The 24,351-nt window shown below is 29.9% G+C and overlaps 1 protein-coding gene across 1 annotated transcript; it reads left to right on the top strand.

Annotated features, from left to right (window-relative positions):
* The first annotated feature begins 21,897 nt into the window (after positions 1-21,897).
* On the top strand, positions 21,898-22,347 carry LOC129296604 (RING-H2 finger protein ATL60-like). Its single transcript, XM_054935191.1, has one exon. The coding sequence runs from the start codon at positions 21,898-21,900 to the stop codon at positions 22,345-22,347; it is 450 nt and encodes a 149-aa protein (XP_054791166.1).
* The last annotated feature ends 2,004 nt before the right edge of the window (positions 22,348-24,351 follow it).

Here is a 24,351-nt window from a genome sequence, read left to right as displayed (position 1 = left end):
AAAAAAAAAAAAAAGAGGGGGGGCCACAATCCTAAAATGTAATTTCATTATTTGATGGTCCTGATTAGTTACTTGTGATGTTCGAAGGTTTTATTTATGATTTTTCCATAGAGATTTGTGATTCGACCTCCCACAACCACATTTCAAATGGCATTTTCAAGCAGGTTGGGTGATTTAGTGAACAAAGGAGACGACTTAGGACATGGTTGGGTGTATTAGGCGATGAGAGAATTAGGGAAACTAGACGGAAGAACAAATGGAAGAGACAGTGATGGATGAACCCAACACCAAAATGCATATAGAGAGAGAGAGAGAGATTTTTTTTTGGGGGGGGGGGGGGAATGCTTGTTCACATATTGCCCAACATCGGATAGTTGTTAATTATGGTTGCTTAATTGGCAATTGAATAACTCTACTAATAATTATTTAATAGTAATTGACAACTTAACAAAGACACGAACTTTGGAGCTTATATGAGATGTAAGAATAATTTTTCCAAAAAAATTATCAGAGACGAACAAGCTTACTGGTTTGCGTAATTTTGGTAACTAATATTGGGGGCGAAGGGAGGAATAATAAACTCATTTATTAGGGATATTGTGAGGGGGGGGATAACTGGCTAGCATTAGGGGTATATTTGAAAGTTTTTGGCAATACTTCCCTACAATTAAGAGAAAAACGTAGTATGAAAGTTGAATCAACCTATCCAATCAATGTCTTGATCAATTTAGTAAAATGTTTTGTTTATGACTAGTTAATTATTAAATATATAAAGTTATTTAAATTTTAAATTATACTTAGGCTTTGACACTCAAGTACTCCATGAAGTTCGAATACCCTTCTTCTCATTTTCTTCCCTCCTAATGACAAAAGCAAAAGAAGTTAAGCAAAAGGGAAAGAATGATGTAATGAACAATATATAAGTTGTAAATGTCTAGAATGAATGCAACAATCATAATGACTAGATCTCAAATTTAAGAAACTGATACCAATTATTTGTAATGCCCTTAATGATATTACTATACAATCCTTCATTCAATCTACAGATATGTACAAAAAACCAAGTATTTAGAAAGTTTTGGGATCCCAGATAAAACATTCTCAAAAACATTGTATAAATTGCTCAAACTATAAAACCTTATACAACAGAATTATTATAGAAAAGTACATCAAAGATCAAGAAACATGTGCATTTTAATCAAATTAGGTCAAAATAGGGGCTGTATAACGAGGCTCGTGCCACATGCGCCACGGCATGTGGCATAAAAGACCATAGCTGCCCTGCGTTGTGCCATGCACCGTGTCATGCAAATACAAGTTTTGCGACACACACACCTAATTTTGCTGTCATATAGCAATTTTTGGTATGAATTTCGGATATGCGCTGTTTTTGCATCCAATGTCCAAATTGAGGTGATTCAATGCCCATACGAAACTTGTGTCAAAATCTAACCAAGGATACTAGTTTTATTTAAATATGATATCCCAATTAAAAATTGAACACCCAAGTACATTTTAACTGCTTTATGTCAAAATTCTCACTTAAGCATCACCAATTGAAACTGTATGTCATTAGCCACTTTTAAGACTTTGACTACATCAAAATAGACAATATACACTTGATTGACCAATTACATGGACAATATATCACACATACACACATTGACCTGTAAATCACCCATATCACACATTCGGGCAAAAATTTCATTTCTCATTTTCAATCTCATACAAGGCTAAATCTTTCTCATACACATTAAACAATTATCATATCCACCCCAGTGGCCATTCATCCACTATCCCATATTCTCTTTCATCATATGTGCACATATACATAGTTCAATGGGCTAGAATTTCAAAACCATACACATACACACAATTCATATGTTTACACAAGAGATAACATTCTTATGGCAACTTATGTACAAAATTACTACCATACAATCAAATTCATTACACCAAATTCTTACAAAAAGGCATTAGTGAGAGATATCAATTCAATCTATGTCTTTCCCCTTTGCACCACTACTACCAGAACCTGAAAAATATAAATGATAATAAGTGAGATAAAAATCTTAATAATCAATATAGTTTATTAAATGTCATTACCACAAATAACCATATCAAAATAACAAAACTAAAGTAATAGCAATTATATATCAATATATGTAGGAACATCCTCTTTTCAAAGTATTGCCACATAAATACATACTAACATGATCATCTAGCCACCGAACCTCTAATTCTCCCTGACATGAAACCATAGGCTCTACTAAATCAATTACTTATTGACTTGAACATACTTTCAGTGATAGAAACACTCGGCCAAAGGTATTTTATATCCTACCCACGGACTATGGTTTTCATCTTTTCACACACTCGTGATAAAGATATGGTTGACTTTTAACCACACTCTAATAGGCACTAAGGAATTTTTGGATTGCTTAGATGTCCCATAGTAACAATTTCATAATATGTTGTACTGGATTACCCATGGTATCAACCTCTAATATGCTGCATCAGATGTCCTATGATGGTAGCTTGACTATATGAATTTTTCACTCTCATCTCCACACACACATCCCCACATATCCTGGGTGAACTCCTATCCCCTATGATCATGCTTTTTTACACAATTTATCTTAATTCCATACTTTTATACCTTATATATGTATATGTATATATATATATATCAATTAAAGTCAAAAATCATCAAACTTTCCTTTTATAAATCTAATTTCATACTAAAATCATTCACAATGCAAAACCATACATAGAAACTAACAAAACCGTATTTCACGATTATACCATTACTTCCACATAGTCGTAATAGTTAATGAACATAATAAAAATTAATGGTTACTTCAACCCTTCTGTTCGCAAGAAAGGGTTACCCGTGTACTTAAAACCTTACTTTACTCCTTTTCACAATTTTGAAACATCACATATGTTTAATCTACACAATTAAGCACCCAGAGTCAATTTCACTAGAAAGTTTCAATTACAATAATCAAGCACCTAATCACTTTCATTTCATTTATTCACATTCACTCACGCACACTATAGCCAATTTTCACTCACAAAATGCATTAACTTCCTCACAAGCAAATTTTATCTCAATACCCTCTTTAGATTAGGGCAATTTGTGCCTATAGCTTGAAGCTTTATCGTTCCGACTCAAATCAGTCACAAAGTACTAGTTTTAGTCCTAGTGAAATTTTATCTCAATACCTTTCTATTACTATAGGGTAAAAAATAAACTCCTTTAGAACTTTTGAATTCAATTTCTCACCACTTAAAAATAAGAGAAAATAGTGTAGAATCAGAGGTTAAGGCAGTACGAGACTTACCTGATAAGTGACAAGTTGAAAAAGTCGTCCTTGCTCCTAATTTTGCTTTCCCTAACAAATGTCTTTCTCTCCTTCACGCCTCACTCTCTCTTCTTTGCTTCTTTTTCTATTTCCACGAGCAGACATGTCCTATTTTATCTGTTTTCTACATTAGCACTACAGCGCGTGGCACAGTGAGGGTAATCCTCAATATGCTCACACGCTCTGCTTCAAAACTTCTTTCTTTAACTCATATATGCTCACATAACATCCCAAATGAATCAATATAATATTCCAGTGCCCAAAATACTAATCTCACGTTAAATCACTAATATATTCTGTAATCAATCATTCGTGTAAGATTAAAAATTTAAGATGTTATAGGGGTCATCAGCTTTAAGCATTGAATTTATGAGCTTGGTTTAATAAATGGAGATCTAGCATATTTCAATTTTCTAATTTTTTTTAATGAAAATTTTTAAAATTGCTAACATATATTGGAAGATGTCTACCTTTTTTTCTCATCAATATTTTAATTAAGAAGATTAGTTTTTGACATCCAATGAACACTACAACAAAATGCAGTATTTTCAACTTAAGAATATTGACGAGCATAACTTAAAGTCAAAAATAATAGAATTTTTCACAAATAATTATGACCATCAAGGTATCATGTCAAGATTAAAATAATATTTTCAACACTACTGGAAGAAAGCTTTTTCAACAACTATTTTGACCCTCTTTATTTAGTGTCAACAATATTAATATTTAATAAATTTTTGTTAATTTTATTTTTAATAAACTTTCTTGGTATTAATAAAATTGATGGAAATGTCTTATAAAAAAAAACTTTTTTGTAATGTGAAGACTAATTCTATGTATTTAAAACTTGGAAAAAAAATATTGTTTTTTGGGTCATCGTTGCTTTTTACCAATTAAACATAAATGGAGATGTGAGAAAGATTTGTTTGATGGAAGTAAGGAATTTGGGCATCGTCCTAAGCAACTATCTGGGGAAGATGTACTTCATCAAGTTCGTGATCTAGAAGGCCTAGTCTTAGGGAAATATACCAAGAAGAGGAAGAAAAATGAAACGGGGGTGTCAAACTGGTTGGCTTAAGAAAGTATTTTCTTTCAATTGCCATATTGGAGTACTTTATTACTACGACATAATTTGGATGTTATGCATATTGAAAAGAATGTCTGTAATAATATAATGGGGACATTGATGAATGTTTTGGGAAAAAAAAAAGATAATTTAAATGTTCGATTAGATTTGCAAGCTTTAGGTATTAGAGCCAATTTCCATCCTATACAATATGGTGATAAGGTTTCAATACCAGATACTCCTTGTCCTTACATTTTGACTAATGATCAAAAAGTATTTTGTGTGATTTTTTAAAACATGTTAAAGTTCCAGATGGATATTCTTCTAATGTTGCTAGATGTGTGAAAACAAAGGAGCGAAAGATTTTTGGATTAAAAAGTCATGATTGTCATGTTTTAATGGAGTGCTTTCTTCCCCTTGCACTTCATGGGTTGTTAGTAGATGAAGATATTTGAAATTCATTGATTGAGTTTTGTTCATTCTTTAAAGAGTTATGTTGCAAGTTTCTTACTACCAAAAATTCAGATCAAATTGAAGATCAACTTGCTTATACACTTTGCAAGCTTGAAATGATATTTCCTCCTTCATTTTTTGATGTCATGGTCCACTACCAATGCATTTAGCAGAAGAAGCTAAGATTACAGGGCCTGTTCAATATTGCTGGATGTATCCCATTGAAAGGCAGTTAAAGTTCACTCCACCAAATGAGTATATAAAATTCTAAATGTTTCCATCAATGTGACTAGTAATAATGCATATGTTCATCTTAAGTAGGTACTTATGAACTTTAAAGGAATATGTGCATAATCGAGCATATCCAGAAGGTTTTATTGCTGAGGCATATATTGTAAATGAATGCTTGATGTTTTGCTCAAGATATTTTCATGGAATTGAAACTAAATTCAATCGTGTTGAGAGAAATTAGGATGGTGGTCCTTGTGAATTGTCTGGAATATCTATTTTTATGCAATCTGGTCGTCCTACTAGAGTTACTAGAATACAAGAAAATTAAGCATGGAAGAAGTGAATCAAGATCATCTATATCTTTTGAAAAACTGTGATGAAGTTATTCCATTTATTGAGTAAGTATATTATCTTTCAACCTATGACAAATTTATTATATGTTCATATCTCTAAGTGTAATGATTATACATGTTTTAGGAAGCATAACTTGGAGATCGAAAGAGAAAATCTTATAGGTATTGAAAAATGACACAATCAAAAATTTTCACAATGGTTTGAAAGTCATGTATGTAATTTATATTTTTTTTAATTTCACTTATTTGTCTATGAGTATAATCTGTTCCATACTTTTATGTAGGTGGCACAACTTTATAATGAAGGAAGTGATCTAGTAACACAACAGCTCTTCCATTTGGCTCGTGCTCCATCAAGAGAAGCCATATCTTACAAAGGTTTTATGGTGAATGGCTTCATATTTCGCACAAAAGAATGCGACAACACCAAAAAAACACAAAGTAGCGGAGTTGTGATGAAATGGGACTCTAATAAAGAATACTATGGTGTTATTGAGGATATTATTGAGCTGTCATATTTGGGAAATAATAAAGTAGTTATTTTCAAATGTTTTTGGTGGGACGTAAATAATCATGGTAAGGGAGTAAAAGTGGACAAGTATAGGATAATAACAGTAAAAAGTCACAAAGATTGAGCACAAATGAACCATTTTTTATAGCATGTCAATGTGAATAGGTATTTTATGTGGAGGATATTACTAATTCTAATTGGCTATGTGAAGTGAAGGTTGCACCAAGGGACTTTTTTGATATGCCTATTCTTGAAGATGATGAAAAATTAGATAGGGCTATTTTAGAACCTTACCAACAACATATGTCTCATGATGTTGTTGACCCTCCAAATACTCTATCTAACAATGAAAGATTTATGGAGTAGGAAGGTTTCAAATGACGCTCTTCATGTGGATATAAACATAATAGGTCTAAGAATTTTAATTTTTTTCTTAATAAAATGTTTGATGCTTTTTATTGAGTTGTATATAGTGGACAATTTATGTGGATTATCTTTTATCTTTTTGGTGAACTATACTAGTGGCTATTTTATTTTGTCTCATGTGTTTTTCTTAGTTGTTCCCTCTATTCCTTTCTATATTATTTTGAATTTTGATTTACAGAGAATTATCACTATGATTGATATCAATACTACGACAAGAGATAATGCAGGTATGCTTTAAATTAATACTATTAAGTTTTTATAATTTTTTTAAGTTGTTATATATTACTTTGTGAAATTGATATTGTTGAATAGGTCAAAGAAATTACACAAAAAAAAAGGTCGAGGAGCCACACGTAACCTTGAACTATCTAAATTACCTTATGGGCAAAGACTTGACATCAAATGGAGAAACAATCATCCTGTTGGTCCAAATGCAAGGTTATTTAACTCTAGGTGCACACTATTAGCAAGGGATTGCAAAATGCACCATTAAATGTTAGTGAATGGGCTGAAATTTTTATAGAGAAAAAGAACAAAATGTTTGATCAAGTTTTGGTTGTTACTTTAACACTACAAAATTTTTCATTATTTCTATTAAATATTTATACTTTATTTTGACTTACTAGTGCTTTTTGAAAATCAAGGTTCCTTTTAAAGTTGAAGACTGTCAACAACTTGTATGGGCCAAATGAATAGGTCATACAAGAACCATTCTCATGCATTAAAGAAGAAGTATTATGATTGTTCTGAAGATCTTGAAGAGGCTCTTGTTAACATGCCACCAGATGTTAGAGAGGAAGATTGGACATACCTTGTAAGCTTATGGAATTCCCCAACTTGGGAGGTAAGCAAATTGAATATTAATTTATTTTTATATTGTGAATGATGACAATTAAAGGCTTGTCTTTTATCTATATTTCTAGCAAATAAGTGAGCAAAATAAAATGAATTGAGCAATCAACAAAATCATGCACACAACCGGATCAAAAAATGCCCAACAATATGTTGAAGAAGAGGTAGTAAGTTTAATCATATATCTTATTCAAATTTAATTTATTTAATATATTGTTGTTTATTCAATTATAGAAGGGGAAGACGGGTGAAGAAATTGGTCGCATTCGCTTATGGAAAATTACACATACTAGTGCTAATGGTAATGCTGTTAACCTTAAATCACAAGATAAACTGGTAAGTTATACCAATTAAAATATGTTTGTGCATATGATATGTAAGGACATTAATTATTAAGTCTTGTACATTAATATCTTATTGTAATATTATATGAACAACTTAAAAGCATTGTATCTGATAAACAAATAGGATCTGAGGACATCAATGAAAATGAAATATTTTTAGAAGTTTTTGGGCCAAAGCATCATGGAAGAGTTCGTGGCCAAGGAGCTGGTATTAGCCCAACTCAAATGTTTGCGCCTCCATCTTCTCAAGTTTCAAAACTTCAAAAACAACTTTATGAATATGAAAAATGTTGTGAAGCATCTGATGCCAAAATTAGCTTGTTAGAAGACAAGATTAATCGAATGGAGGATATACTAACACACTTTCTTGAAGAGGGTATTGCAAATAGAGCTCAAAACTCATCATAGTAATACAATGGCTTTAGTAAATATGATAAGATTTCTATAATTATTGTGTTACTTTTCAAAATTAACATGTTTGTTTTAAATATTCCTTATTTAAAAGACTTATAGATCTTAGTATATTGTTATGATTTGAAAAAATATGAGGTAATGTTCAATTATTTTCCTTCGTTTTGTGATATCGGGTTCAATTTTCATTGTGTTCTAAAAAATAAAATTATTTTGCAAATGGCAAGTGGTTGAGCTTTATGAAAATACATGAAGAGATTGAGATCCTATGCATGGAGAATCTCTTAACTTTAGATAATATTTTGCAGACATTTAAATATGTTGTAGTTTAATGTTTTATGTTTTTAATGGTACATTACAATATTGCGATACTTGGAACAATTATTGTTTATATACTTATTGATTCAAGTTTATACAAATATAAACAATGAACTCAATTAGATATATTCTTTCTTGAAATGAATTCTTTCTAACTTATAATATGATTTCATTAATCAAGAAACTATTGATATACATAATAATATTAAATATATTTGGATTAAATATTACAATTGAAAAAAAAGATTAAATTTATTATTTATGTAATATTGACGATCATAGTTGTTGAAAATATTTATTTATAGAAGTCAAAAATATTTTATAATTGTCATTATTAGTGGCCGTCAAAAATTGTATATTGATTTGGTATAAGAATTTTTAACACTTAATGATTGTCAAAAAAAACATAAAACTTTTATTCACAGCCACTTATTGTCGATAATACTATTTTCGAAAATATTTTATTCAACACTTATTAACGATCACTTAAGCTTTGATAAAACTAATATTGACGGTCAATGACACATATTTTGACATTTGTGACCCTCAAATACAGTGATTTTTCTAGTAGTGGAAAGATCCTCTTGATATCTCACCAAAAAAATGCTGACATGTAATTTATAAATACAAGGTTTGAGATTTGAGTTTCTAAAAATGTTAAAAATATCTTTTAGAGAACTACCTTTAATTAGGTCTAACAATGTAGTCTAATCTCACAATCAAATAATCATATAAAAAATATGATTTAAAGTAAAGTTTTTTTTCCTGGTGAAATGATTTAATGTAAAGTTAATTATTATTATTCACAAACATAATGAACAATAATAAACTTTGTTGCCACAAACTTTATAATTCTATAAGATTTTAAAAATAACTTATGATTTCTTTTTTTTTCATAACATGAAATAGAAAGTGTTTTTTGAGCCAATCAAAATACACCATTTAACGTTCACAAGGAGTCATGTGAATCATAACAATACCAATTTATAATTGAAATCATCTAACAAGCTATATAACTAACTAGCTTGGATCTCATGCATTGCAAGGTTTTGAGATTAAGAAAATCATAAGAAATAATATAAATAACATTATTTACAAAACTTCAATTTAAGTATTAATATTGTCTTGCTAGAAAAAGCAAACATTTGTTTACACATATTTTCAATTTTAAAGTTTGAATTAAAATTAGAGTTTATATATACTCTATGATATACTTATTTCAACTTAACCAAATCCTTTCAATATTTTACATTCCAAATAGTTTAGTACAATATTAGGGTGTTTTAAAAGCCAACCAATAGATAGACATGCAATGCTAACATCTTGCAAAAGCACAGTTAAACTATCACGCCTTAAAATCAGAGGGTGACTGACATGAAATGTGAACCATATTACACATCACTCAAATTTTAGATTGAAAAATCTTTTCATTTTAACACATAGTTGAATTTGTATTGAAAATTTTAACATGATTAAAAAAATTATTATAATAAAAGTTTCAATATTTTTATAGAAAATTCGACACAACCTTACTTGTAAATAGAATCTCCCAAAATTTCTACAACACAATATTTTACATAAAAATATGATACCATTCAGGAGTTTAGCTCCTTCCAGTCAGCACAAAACATATATCAAAATGTAAACCTAACTATAAACTACGTGAAGCACCTAACCTTACCTTTAAAATAAAATATGAATTCAAGCATTTACAATAATAATAATAATAATAATAATAATAATAATAATAATAATAATAATAATAATAATAATAAAGATGCTAGGCCAATTTCCACCTAGACTAGTATGCCCTTCAGAGGTCAACAGTGGGATCAGTGACAACTAATGAATCTGAGACCAAAATAAATTTTCAGTGAATAACATTCCAACAATAAATAATTTAAGATGAATAAAAATAAAAGTTTGAAATAATCATGTAAGTCAAAGAGACAATAATTTTCATAAAAAAATGTACAAACTTCAAAATAAAATAACACTATAAAATTTTGAATAAAATCTTAAACCATTAAACTATAATAGCAAATGTTAATATCACTTAATTTTTAGAAGTCACATAAACAAAATAAATACTTGTAAATGAATTACTAAATAAAAATCAATAAAATATGAAATCATCAAATGATTGGATTCATAATTATAGGGATTTATCAAAATAATTAACAAACGTGGACACACAATCACGAGTGTAAATAATCCAAACGCAGCTTATGCTACAAAAATAAACGTGAACACACAGTCCACAAGGGTAAATAACCAAACACAGTCGAAGCCACGAAACAAACGTGGATACACAATTTATGAGGGTAATGATAACCAAACGCGGCTCAAAACCACGAAATCAAACGTGAGTACAATGCTCACAAATAACCATCCCTCCATTCCATGTGTGTTGGCCATCGCACGGGACTAGCATCTCCTATAAACACCCTGCTTGCTAGGTGTACCATGGCACCCCCAGGGCTAATGAAACTGTCATTAGCAACCAGTGTTCCGTATAAAGTCCCTTTTTAAAACTATTTTCAAACATGCAAAAATATTATCACTTTCAAGACACAATTCTCTTTCTCAAAATCAAACTCGCATGAATACTTTTAAGTATTTCAACTTGCCAGAATTAAATTTCATATTCAATGCTCATGCTTGCATTTATTGAATAATTAAAAATTGTCAATGTTAATAAAAAGAAATTTTATTAATCCTGAAAGAGTATCTCATAAGGGGTAAAACATTCATATGCCATAATGAATTGTTTTTCACCACCATCTTAAAACTTAAAAATGAAAAAAATTTAATTAACAAAGTGTCCAATAACCAACATAATTATTATTAAAATAATTAATGTAACAAAATAAATTTTAATAAAAAAATTAATTGATAAATTAGTTGGAACGCTATTCACTTACCTGAAATTTTTTCAGAAGTCAAATTTCTCCTCTCAACTTTAATCAAACTTCTTCTATTCCAAACACCTTATAAATCATATTAAAATTTTATTCAACTCTCAGCCAGTACAATAAATCCATTTCAACAGTCTCACCAATAATCAAATATAATACATTTGAATCTTTAAAACCAAAGTTTTGTTTAAAAGATATTCTTCATTAGGATTTTGTCAAGATATTAAATACATCCTTTCCAATCCCCTCATAAAAAAAAACTCTAGCATTTCAATATTTTCTCAACAAACTATCGATCTCCAAGCATTCCAGCAAGCAAATGTTATTAATTTCATAGTCAAATGTCCTTTATAACTTTCAAGTCAAATTTATAGATTAATAACATCTAAGCTAACTCTACTTTCTATAAAAATCAATAAAATTTCAAAATCAAGTTCAATTCTTCTAATAAACATTTTAACAAATATCTCATAAGCACTAATCTCCAAGTGTCCCATTTACGCTCTTCTCTTCCACTTTTATTCTAACAATTACTTCAACACCAGCCATTCCAAACACATCACTCTTATCATAATTATTTACACAAACATCTTGGAAGCACCCACAAATAATTCTCATAATGACATTGTGTAAATCTATACAATAGTGCTCCATTTAGCCTTGAAACTAACAACCCAACACCATCAAGAAAATGCATTATAACAGCACCATACACCACAACCCATTCATTTAAAATTTTTCTCATATCTAAATAAATAAATATGAGGTATTTCTTTTAAGCAAATTTCCATCTTCAAGCCTAAAATAAATAAAATTCCCAATTCACACTTCCAATCAGCACCTAACAATAGAAAAATAATTGATTTTATTTCATCAATCTCATCAACATTCCCTAAATTCTCGGTCAAATAGCAGAAAGAAAGAAGCAAAAGTTCAGATCTCATACCTTTCAAGGATGAGCACGCCAAAAGCTAGAGGAAGAAAAAATACAATATGAAATTTATCTAAACCATGAGTCTCCATCACCACCTTGCACCCACAGCCAACAAGATCACAGTATAATAAGGAAGCAAGACACAGCCGACTTCGAAAAATGATGAGAACTAAAACACTATACAGCTCCACACTCCCAACGGCTGACCGAAAAATTAAGGGGTTCGAAGAGTTCAACTCAGCAACCAACAACAATGAACGAAAAGAAGAACAAGAAATCTACACACCTCCCAAACTCCCACGACAGCAACCAAGGAAGAGAAAAGAAATCATTCAGCGCCCGCCACTCCTAATGGCAGCAGCTTCGGCGAGCAGAGGAAAAGGTTGACGGCTAAGGAAGAAACTGATTGTGAAGGGAGGAGTTCAACGGTAAGAAGAAGAACCGACAGTGAGGAGAGAAGGAGAGCACAATGTCGGTCGATGGAGAAAGAAAGCGAAGAGAATGCTTTGTTTTTCGCACAGAAGAAAGAAGAAAAATCTAGATCTAAGAATAAATGAGACAATTACAAAAAAAAAGGACACAAAAACAATTACATAAAAGGACACAAAAAAAAATTACAAAAAAAAATATAAAAATTTTTTTAATTTAAAATAAAATAAAACTAAATTTTTACTCAATAAAATTTAAATTATAAATTTTTATAAATATTATTAATATAAGATCTAACAAACTATTACTGTTTACTTGTTTTAAATTTTAATAATTAAATAAAATATTTATTAAAAGAAAAATTTATTTAATTTAAAATTTAGAGTTGTTACATAAACCAACTCATCTGTCAAGAACAGAGAAAACCTCCTCCCCAATTTAGTGCCCTTGATAAATCGTTTCAGACTCAGAATTATGTTTTTCTATTACATCAAGGACCCATGCAACAATGTTATCACCGCCACATACCAACAGTTCAAAAAATATTGCACGATCTTGAAAAATTCCAACCCCACCTCAAGAGTCAAGACCTTGGGATGCACTTAACTCAAATATCTACAGTCATCGAGAAAAATTCAGCCCAGGCTCATTAAGACTATGGTATGAGATAAATGCACCCATTATAGATAAAGGCAAGAATTGCAAATTAATTATTTTAAATAGATTATTTTCTTTTGAAAAGATATTTAGCGGAATTCAGAGAAACATTAAGTTGCAGGATCATCCAGAGGTCTGTGAGAACAAAAGCCACGCTTTAAGACAAATTTGATGGGCGACAAAAAAAGAAGAATGCAGTATATGGTGTTTTCCAGGTTCCATCTGTCTTAGAAGCTGAGCAAATCTATCACGTATCAAGTTATGATTAACTTATATCATAACGGAACTTTGTCTCTTCACTTTGGAACTTATGAGCAGTCAAAGAAGACTATTACTTAATTAATAATGATAAAAGAAAGTTAGCTAGGTAGCTAGCTAGTTGCGAGTCATACAGCAGCTAACCCTTCGCATAAATGGAGGGGGATTATACTATTATTAAGAAGGAATCAAGGAAACTCCATTATTTTATTTTCCTTTCTCTTCAAAAAAAGAGAAGGAAATTTCTATATCCTTCAGTCACGTCTCAACAAATTATTTACATTTTGAGGACTACGGGTCCAAATCAGACAAGAAGATGCCAAAGGCTTGCACAATTTAATAGAGCAAGGTAAAATTAGAAAGTGTTTTCTAAGCCAATCAATATGTAGGTATGCATGTTGATCATAAAGCAATCAAAACACAAATAGAAAAATATAACGTCCCTGACATAGGATGAAAATACATAGAAATAAAAATCCTCTAAACATTCCATAAGATGGTCTTTGCATTTCATCTCAAAATATTCTAGACAAAAAAATTGGAATGCCAAAAAGATTAATTACAATGATGACAAAACTCTGCTGAGAATAAAAGATCTTACATAGGGAAGCAGAAGAAATCAAAGGCTGAGATTCAAAACAATATACCTCGGTTGTTCATTGTGTAAGGGAAAAGGTAGAGCCTATTGAAAAAAAAAAAAGGGAAAAAAAAAGAAAACTGAAATCATAGTACTCTATCTGTATATTAAACTGGTTAGGAATATGTATAAATAAATAGAGGATCAAAAATCAACAAAATCAATAAAAGATACAGAGGATTCAAGCACTCTACTGTTTTCGAATAATGTGGAGCTGAATCCTAGATAATTATACATTACCATCTCAAGAATCCCTGCAAACTCCATGCACATCGAAATTAGAAATCCAAATGATGACAAGAAAGCCTTGAACCAAAACCTCATCTATTCGCCCAAAATTTCTCTGGGTTCATTTTCTTCCCTTGTATGATTTGACGGGAAAATCACTGCAATCTATGGCTAAGCTTAAGGAGTTATCGAGGATTTTATCATCTGCCAAAGCCCCTAAGCCCATAAAAGCTCTTCCCAGATCTCCAAATTGTGTTGTGACTCTGACAGCTCTCAAATCTCAAGCATCGAAGGTAAAGATGGAATGCCCTGAAGGGGAGCAGACTAGGATTCCACTCTCCCACGTGGTCAGAGACTTAAAGAAGCACGAGTGAGAGTAAACAAACCCAACAAGATACTCGAGAACATCAATATCACGCCCCAAGATAGAGGGCAACCGATACGGGCGCAAACGATTTTACATATTTTCGTAAATTTTAAAATCAAAATTTTAAAATAATAATAATAACCTACAGCACCAACAGTGGAAATATGAACGTCTATCTTGGAAGAATAAAACAGAAGGAGATAAAGAATACCGATGGCAAATGGAGAAGAGAAGCTCACGCTCAGGTAACCACAAGACTCTCCACGGCAGAAACAAAGAGGAAGAAAATGAAACAAGCAACTAAACAGGGAGGGTAAGACCCGAATACAGCACGCCAGCAAGGAGAAAATCGTATCAGCAGCAACAGACCAAACTCGCGACAGCACCACCAGCAGCAACTCGAGCACGACGGCACAAACACAGACAGAGCCGAAGACCAAGAGGAAAAACAGAGACAGGGAACATGGAAGGAACGAACCAGAACAACTACAAGCTTCAACCTCACCAGTCACCACCGGAAACACGTTGGGGAGAAGAGCCAGCGATCACTGGAACGAGAAGAGGGTCGGAGATGTAGAGAAAATGGTGAATTGATCAGCTTCTCACACTCTCTCTCTCTCTCTCTCTCTCTGTGGCGATTTTTCTGGAATGGCCGAAGAAGAGAATGAAACTTTTATCGGATTTGAAGAGGGGTAATTTGGTAATTTTATAAACAAAAAGCAGAAAAAAAGATATCCTGATCTTCATCACATTCGAACACGTGACCTAATGAGAGAATCTATATTCAACTGCCACTACATTCGCTTTTTTCTTATCATAATGATTCTAAAAATTAATATAATTACTACTAAAAAAGAAACTTATATATTTAATTTTTACTTAAAATTCTTGGGTTATTACAATCAGAGAGATAAATAGGATCCTCGGCACTGACGTGCTCGCCGTACTTGCTAGCCTCGAGGAAGCGATCGATCCTTCTGAGTTCTGACAGGAACTAAACACCAGCCTTCTGGGACTTTGATACTGACTTAGAGGCCTTGGGCATGCCCATGCCACCCTTGGTCGCACCACCAACCAACTTCATGCCTCACTCCGATTTAACTTTAACCCTAGATTTTGCAGAGGAAGTGTCTGGCTTCACCTTGTCACTGTAATGGCTCCATAGGTGGAGATTTAAGCAGCATCTGAATAAATGAAAGGCTTCCATTAGCAAAAGTGATGAGAATGAAGGAGAGGAAGAAGATGAAAAGACTGATTTGAGAGATGATGTGAAATTAATATTTCTGATAACAAATTAAAATTTAAAATTTGAATTAAGGGAAGAGAGTGCTAAGATCAGTTAGCAGAGTCTCGAGAATATATGTATTGAAAACTGAAACATCTCTTTTCATTTGTCAACATGCAACATAATGGAAAATGCTCTTGTGATAAGTTGCTGCGTAAAATTTGAATTTGAAATTAACGCTCTCATGGAAAGTGATAAAAAAAAAAAAAAACAGTTGATTAAATGATCCCGTGGATTTAAATTTTTCAATTCAAAAATTGAAAACAAAAATGGCAGCACATGAATAATTAAAAAAATAATAAAAGACGTATACTTAAAAAATTAATTGAACCAATTGGAGAGAATAATTAATATTATACCAATATATATTGGTCAATAAGAGAAAAGAGATTTGTGACCAATTACCTTAAGTTTTGTATTGGTTGATTGTCAATTGTCAATTTATATAAAAGACATAATTCACAGTCTCGCCAATTTTAAAATTATGGAAAGAACTAAACATTTTAATCGTTTTCATGAGCATGGACCATAAAGAACATCGTTTCGCATTAAATATTAGCCGCTAATATCGCAAATGAAAATAACACGTTTATTTAATGTAATACCTCAACTAACTATATTACTTTCTTTCTTTTCTTCTTTTCTGGACAATCACTAATATTTATTTAAAATGAAAAAACGTTGCTTTTAAGTCTTAATACTTAAGGGAAATTATAACAAAGGGCCTGGAGAAGATAATATTTATTAGAAATGATCTTAAAAAAGTAATTATTTAGAATGATCAAATACCAAAATATAAATTTTAAAATACTAAATTGACCCTAATTACATCTCATACATTTATTAACCACACATCTCACACATTTTATTTAATAGTTACCAACAAAAACTCATTATTTGAGAGAAAAGTATTTCTTTTATGTGTGTGTGTATAATAAGGAAATGAAAAAAAAAAAGTTAAACAAAGCAACACTAATTCCCAGAAACTCGTAGTAAGTTAATAATCTCATCTCCCTTGAAAATTCATAATTGTAGAGATTGAGACAAGATATTCTTTGAAAATGTAGTAATTCTCTACAAGTATAATTTTTTAAATTATATTGATTTAATTTTTTAAAAGTAAATATTTTAAATTTATATTAATTCAATTATTTAAAAGTAAATAGTTTTTAAAATTACATTGATTTAATTGAATTTAATGCTCCTTTTTATTTTCTGTGTGGAATTCAAAACTGCACAATCTTATAACAGGGTTGTAACTGTCAATTACTTTTCACTCTAATTTTAATTTTTGTGGTCCTTTATAATAAATTTTAACAGTATCATATCACTCACCTTAATTTTCCCTAAAACCTTTTCCCAGATTTAAACTTTATCCCATCAATAAATTAAAAAAAATTAAATTAAAGAGTCCTTAGTTTTATTGATGACAATGAATTCTTATGAAATTTTTCTACGTGTATTATATATTTAAAATTTTGACTACATATAAACAACTCGTTGACATATCATACTTTATTAGTAAAATAACGTATTAAATATCTGTACAAATTTAAAATTATTAACTGTTAATTCTCAAATTTTAAAAATAAGTATATATATATGTATATTAAAATTAAGAGAGTTACGTAAAATATTATACAACGTAATTCGAATAATTTCAATCAAAAAGTAAATTTTGTTTCCGTATATTTTCCTTTTCACGCATCCAAGGACAAATTTTTTTTTTTTGGATTATAAATTTGAATTAGGATAAATTGGTGCACTGGCCAAAAAATGAATCTTCTGCCTAAAAATATGGACCAACTTTTTGAACATTTGGGAGTATAACAAGTTCACATTAATATACAAGGAGTTTATCATTAATATAAAAATAGCTTATCATTGAAAATTTAAAAATTTACAAACGGTTTATTATTGATATACAATGGTATATATCAAGAGTAAATATAATAAATCGACAATAATGTAAAATATAATAAATGTTTAGCTATTTATTTAGTTTGATCCTATAATATTAGTTATATTTGCAAAAGCTCATTTGAATTACTCCCTCAAGGCCAATTTATTGGGAAGAGATATTTTTTTTTTGCTTATATTTATAAATCATCTCATTTAATTTTCATCATAAATTCTTCCATTTGCTTTCTATTGAATGTTTGAGAGAAAAAAATATTTTATTAAAGTATGCATGTTTAATAGGAAAAAAATTGAGAAATTATTAAATTTTTAGACAAAGTAAATAAATTTTAAAATTTTTTTCAATTCTAATTAAACATGTTAAAAGTGATTTATAAATAGGATTAAAAAAATATTGATTTAGATACACACACCATCATTATGTCCTGCTCAGTCGTGGCCATAGATGTGATGTCTTTTATTTGGCCTCAATTAGGTGCTCAATTAAATCCCTAAAATGAAGAAGCATGATAATAAATTAAAGTTGATTTTTTTATTTTATTTAAGTAATTTTTTTGAGCTACAATAAATTGCACTTGACTTGACCATGAATTGTGCGTTCATAAATTTTGGTCGGTCCAAGTAAATTGTTTGTTCCGTTCAAAATTAATTTGGTGCATAAAAAATATTTCCATATAAAAGCTTAGTAAACGGATGTTGTGAAAAAGATTGCCATGATTGTGTTCAAGTGAAAAACTATTATGAAAGTTGGGAAAGACAAAGTTTGAACCGACAAGAGCATATCTAGTAATAGATATCTTCCGACCTGGTATTTAATTATAGATTGAGACCTCCCTTCCCCAGTTGCTTCCCTTAGAACATCATCCAAAAATACTTTTCTTTTTTTCAGTACAAATCTCTAGTATTCCAGGATTTTGATCCAAACTAATCCTGAAATACTAGATATTTGTATTAAAGTGTAAAAGATTGTGGCAAGATAATAATAGAAAAATTGTTGGGTCAGAAGTTTAATTGGGCCTAGAATAAAGAATTGGGCCTAGAAATGATGATCCAAAAATTACATAATAATCTTAAATAGAAATACTATAATAATTAACAAAGGTAGGTCTAGTTAATTAAAAAAATATATTAATGAAATCTCGAAACCATCCCACCCAAACCTTTATTTACTAAAAATATACATATAATCTTTCTTCAGCAAATCACAAGTGACATCTATATGTTTAAATAAAATTTCCAAATTCGCACCTTCCTTTTAATTAAAAATGAGTCCCACACATTTAAATAGACTCGCCGTCAATGAATCTCATATAATTAATTACATAAGGTTATATTATTGTCGAATTATTGATAAAACAATACAATCAAAAGAATCCGCATTAACTAATCCTTATTGGACGAATCTTGTTTACTGTTTAGACGAAAATATATGTGAACCACACAATCCTATCACAGTTCACATTTTCAAGTCATCATCCAGAAAGCGACTTCAATGCCAACTAATTAATTTGGTGAAATGTTTTGCGTGCTCAATATTACGTGTATAACAACCTCAAATTTATAAATTAATTTTTCATAGATTATTAATTCAATAAATTATTTTTTTTATTGAACCCTTATCATATCCTTATCATGGTAAAAAAATTTCTACCATGATACATCCAAAACAAGATATCACAGGTCTTAAAATATCTCAAAAAAAAAAAACAATTAGAATCATGAGGGACAGACATAATCCTCATGGCATGATATTCAAATCAGATCATAAATTAAGAGGGACAGACATAATCCTCTTAGTCATATAAATACTTTTAATAAAAAAAGATTAGAGTTTACATGCTTCACAAATAAGATATGTCATAAGTTGACACAAGATACATTGTATAATCTAAATTAAGAGGCAACGTAAAAGATGGTGCCTCATACACCAAAGTTATGCCTCTGGTGCTTTCTCGGTCGGACTCTCTCCTGTAAAAATATTAATCACAGGGAATGAGATTTAAAAGTTCCAGTAACCAAAAATTAATATGTAATAATGCATGCGGATGTAACTAATCATGCGATTGCTAAGTGGGCATACAAAAACATTTAATCGAACAATATTTTCAAACAAACCGAACAAGTATTTAATTGCATGACTGCACCTTATATCCTTCTTTCGCTATGCTCGGACGCCAAATCACCCGGCCAAAGGTGTGTTGGACCAAGCGACACGCCACTCATTGGGTCCAATGAGAGCTTACCACGTGGTAATAATTAACCGAACAGAAATTCTCAATAACACCATATATTAAAATACCCTGACAAGTCATGCATCATTTAAATATCCAAACAAGAATATATCTGAACAATAATATCTCATCATGATAAACAAAAATAAATTTTTAACTCACTTGACAATAATTTCAAACAAGTATATAACAGTATTTATTTTCAATAATTCATAACTTTTCCAAACAACAAGTCAATACATAACCATTCACAAACACACTCATCACAACACATTAATAATAGTTACCTTGTGTCTTGAATAACAAGTTTCCCTTCACAACTCCTCTTTCACCACTATCTTTGTCAACACAATCTACATAGTTATTTCATAATAGTATATATTAATTTTACATTAAAATAAATAACTCTAATTAAAAAGTTAGAAAGTCTTAGATTTATAATCCATATTAACACTAATTTAAGATTTATGCCTCATTTAACTTTCCAAATTCTTTTCTAAAATTCTCGTACCCTAATAAACTATTTTTAAACCTCAAATCACTTCTAGTATCACAATTTCATCCTTCTATATTCTAAAAATTCGTCCAAAAATAAATTAAAAATTTTAGAATTATCCTGAAGTCTCAAATTACTTTTCTATAACCTCAAAAATACCTATTCATACTTAAATAAATATTTAATAATCAGAGGTTCATCCCTACATCTCAGATTCAACATAAATTCAACCATATAGATCTAGAGTTTAACTTAAAAATTCTTAAACATGAGTTTCAACCTCAAAAAAATATTCTATAATATTTATTATATCCCTAAGAGCTTTAACCTATATTTTTAATCCATTATATCATCAGATTAACTATCCTATAAAAAAATCCTAATCAGAATATTTACTCTATTCTACAAAATAATCATATCACTAGAAAGATAATATTATTTAGAAAATAATTATAAAATTAATTTTATACTTAAATAAATTTTTTAAATGCTAATCTAAACAGGAAAGTTGGAACATACCTGAAGAAAAAAAAATAATCTCCCCTTGCGAGAAAACGCCGAGCAATGTGAGAGAAAGAGAGAAAAATAATATAAAAATAGGATTGTGGGTCCCAAAATTATATTAAAAAAACTATAGGTTTGAATTTAATTATTCAAACCTTTGGGCCATTATTTACAATTTTCACAAATTATATCTTGAGTCTTTAATTGCAATTTTCACAAATTGCAAAAGTTTCTTTTTCTTCGTTCTGCGTCTCCTCACGCCTGCTGCGTCACTCTTTTATACACGAGGAACGTTTCTCTATTTCCACATCTAATCGATGTGAGACTTCTACAGTTCTTTTTTTTTTTACTTTCTTTTCTTTTTTTTAACTCACACACACATATTTTTTTTATTATTCTAAATCTTAAAATTATATCTTAATAAAATATTTCTTATATAATTTTTAAACTTAAGTTTTAAATTCATAATTAAATTTCTAACCATATTATTATTTCTAAATAATCTCAAATAATATAAATTCCTATTATTAACTTAAATTTCATATTTTTTTACCTAAAAATTAAGATGTTACAATGTGCATACCTCTATAAATATACACAGGCCAAGGCACTAACATTATTCCAAAACCACAAGTTCAATCCCAAAAACATGTCCAATGTTGTAACAATAATCTCCAGATTTTCTCTTCAACTATTCAGCATGTCCTTCAACTACCTCAAATGGGTTCTTGAGTTCCTTCTCTACCACCCATTTTACAGCATGCGTGTTCATCATCATCAACCTCTGCTTCAAGAGTTTCATCAGATCGTTACAGAAGAAGAAGAAGAAGAAGAAGAAGAAGAACTGGAGATATGGCGTGCTGGTGGAGAAGAAGAAGAAGAAGTGGACTGTGCAGTGTGTCTGAGCAAGATTGGTGAAGGAGACGAAATTAGAGTACTGAGGTGTGAGCATGTTTTTCATAGGCTTTGTTTGAATCAATGGATTGGGTTCAGCAACTTTACTTGTCCTCTTTGCAGAGACTTTCTGGGTTGTGGGATTAGAACTGTACTCAGTGGTGAGAGAGGAATTAGAGCTAATCGTGTTCTTTTCTTCAAGTTTTCCTCATTCTCGTCTGATAATTCTGAGTCTCAGAACTGGTGGCTACGGTGAGTCTTAGGATAAAAGAATTATTGTACCCCAAAGAACAGACATAAATTTGAGTTATAATTTAATATCAGTAGACAAAACTAATCAAGGATGTTATATAAATATATATATATATATATATATCAAATAAGGTGAATGTCTGTAATATTGTAGTGTATATTGGTAATAGATTACATCTCATAATCTATGAAAGTCCACTGATATTGAGATGGAAAAGTGTCCTTATCTGTTATCTCTCCTCACTTCCTTTCTTGCTAATTTATTTTTACTGCCTCCACGTAAAAGGAAAAATATGTGGTTCTTTCAATCCTTACCGGTAAAGATGTTCACATTTATTCATAAAAAGGAAAAAAAAACAAAACAAAACAAAAGAAGAAGTTGTTCACGTTTATTCATTCAATATATATTTATATATACATTCACACTTGTAGTATTCAAGAGTGTTTTTAATAAGAGAATATTTTCACGCAATTAAAATGCCCTAGTTTTCTGATTTCGCTATATGTCTTGTTCCTATTTTAGCATGAAAGTTATTTTATAGATTCAATTAAAAGGAAATAAAGAATATGAAAACTTTTGAATAATTTTTTTTAGTTTTCTAAAGTATCTTTATAGCCAACAGTCATGAGATTGATCTCTTAAGGAATCTAAACACCATTTAAAATGTCATCGTCTTTTAAGTGATGCTCCCTACTAGAAATCAAACACTTTGAATAATTACTTCACTAATAAAATAAACAATTATAGTATTATTATTAGTAATAAATAACTGCCTCCAATCCTATTTGTAAGGCATAAAGATTATAACTTTTTTGTCTAATTTATAAATCATGTCATTAGTTTTTTTTATCAAAAGTTTCTCTTTTACCTTCCATTAAATGTAGGTGAAAAAATGTGTATATTTAATAAGGATAAAATTAAGCTTACTAAAAATAAGAAAGTAAGTTAAAGTTAAAAATACTTGGAAATATAACTTGTATCCTCATTATTCTCCAAAATCATTAAAATGTGAAGTTATATAAATACAAGTTATACATTCATTGCAAAGGTTAATTCTTCATCCCGAATTCTTCACATCAAAACGAAATATTCACTGCCAAAGATAAAACAAAATATTAGATCATACAGGTTATATAAAATTAATAAAAGAGACAAAAAGAAAATTTGAGTCCCAAGAACAGGTGTGAAGGGAGAATATTTCCTTTCATGCGGAAAATGATTGCAAATATATATAGGTGGGTGGGAATGTTTGTGACTGACCCCTATTAAAAAAAAACAAAAAAAAATAAAAAAAGAAAAAAAAATAAAAAGAAAAAAAAAGAAAAAGAAAAACGAATGGTCCTGAATTTACTGATTATTCAAAATAATTTTAAGCAAATTTCAAAGTAAAGAAATATCATTCAAGAATCACTGAGTAAATTTAATCTCAAACACGAACAAAAAAAAAATTCTGAAATATCACTGCTAAACCAAATAACTGATTTGAAAATCATTTTTAATGTTTAAAAAGATCATAATACCCTTGTTTTTTTTATAAAACTTGTCGACTAGCGAATGGTTTGTTAAATACATATAAGTACTTGTTAATTAATGAATGATAACTTATTGAAATACTTTTCCTTCCCAAAATTGAGTTCTTTTCGATTTTAAATGTTTGAACTCATCAATTAGCAAATAGTTTCTTATTAAATACGAATAGGTACTGATTAATTAATAAATAATTACTTGTTGAAATATAATCTACACTTATCCCTTCTCACGACCAAGCATTTTTAAATTCTTGAACTTATTAATTAGCAAATGAGTACTTGTTAATCAACAAATGGTTACTTGTTGAAACATCAATTATTCTTGTCCCTTCTCACAACCAAACTTTTTTATATTTTTAAATTTATCAATTAGCAATTGGCTTTTTATTAAATTTGAATGAATGCTTATTAATTAACGAATTATTACTTGTCAATTAACAAAGAAAGGTAGGGCATTATAGTCTTTTTTCATTTAAAA

The sequence above is a fragment of the Prosopis cineraria genome, unplaced genomic scaffold (genome assembly GCF_029017545.1).
Source record: "Prosopis cineraria cultivar Desert tree isolate PC_DT_omini unplaced genomic scaffold, ASM2901754v1 PC364, whole genome shotgun sequence".
NCBI classification, from domain to species: Eukaryota; Viridiplantae; Streptophyta; class Magnoliopsida; order Fabales; family Fabaceae; genus Prosopis; species Prosopis cineraria.
Note: the sequence above shows the minus strand (reverse complement) of the source record. Positions and strands in the feature narration are given on the sequence as shown.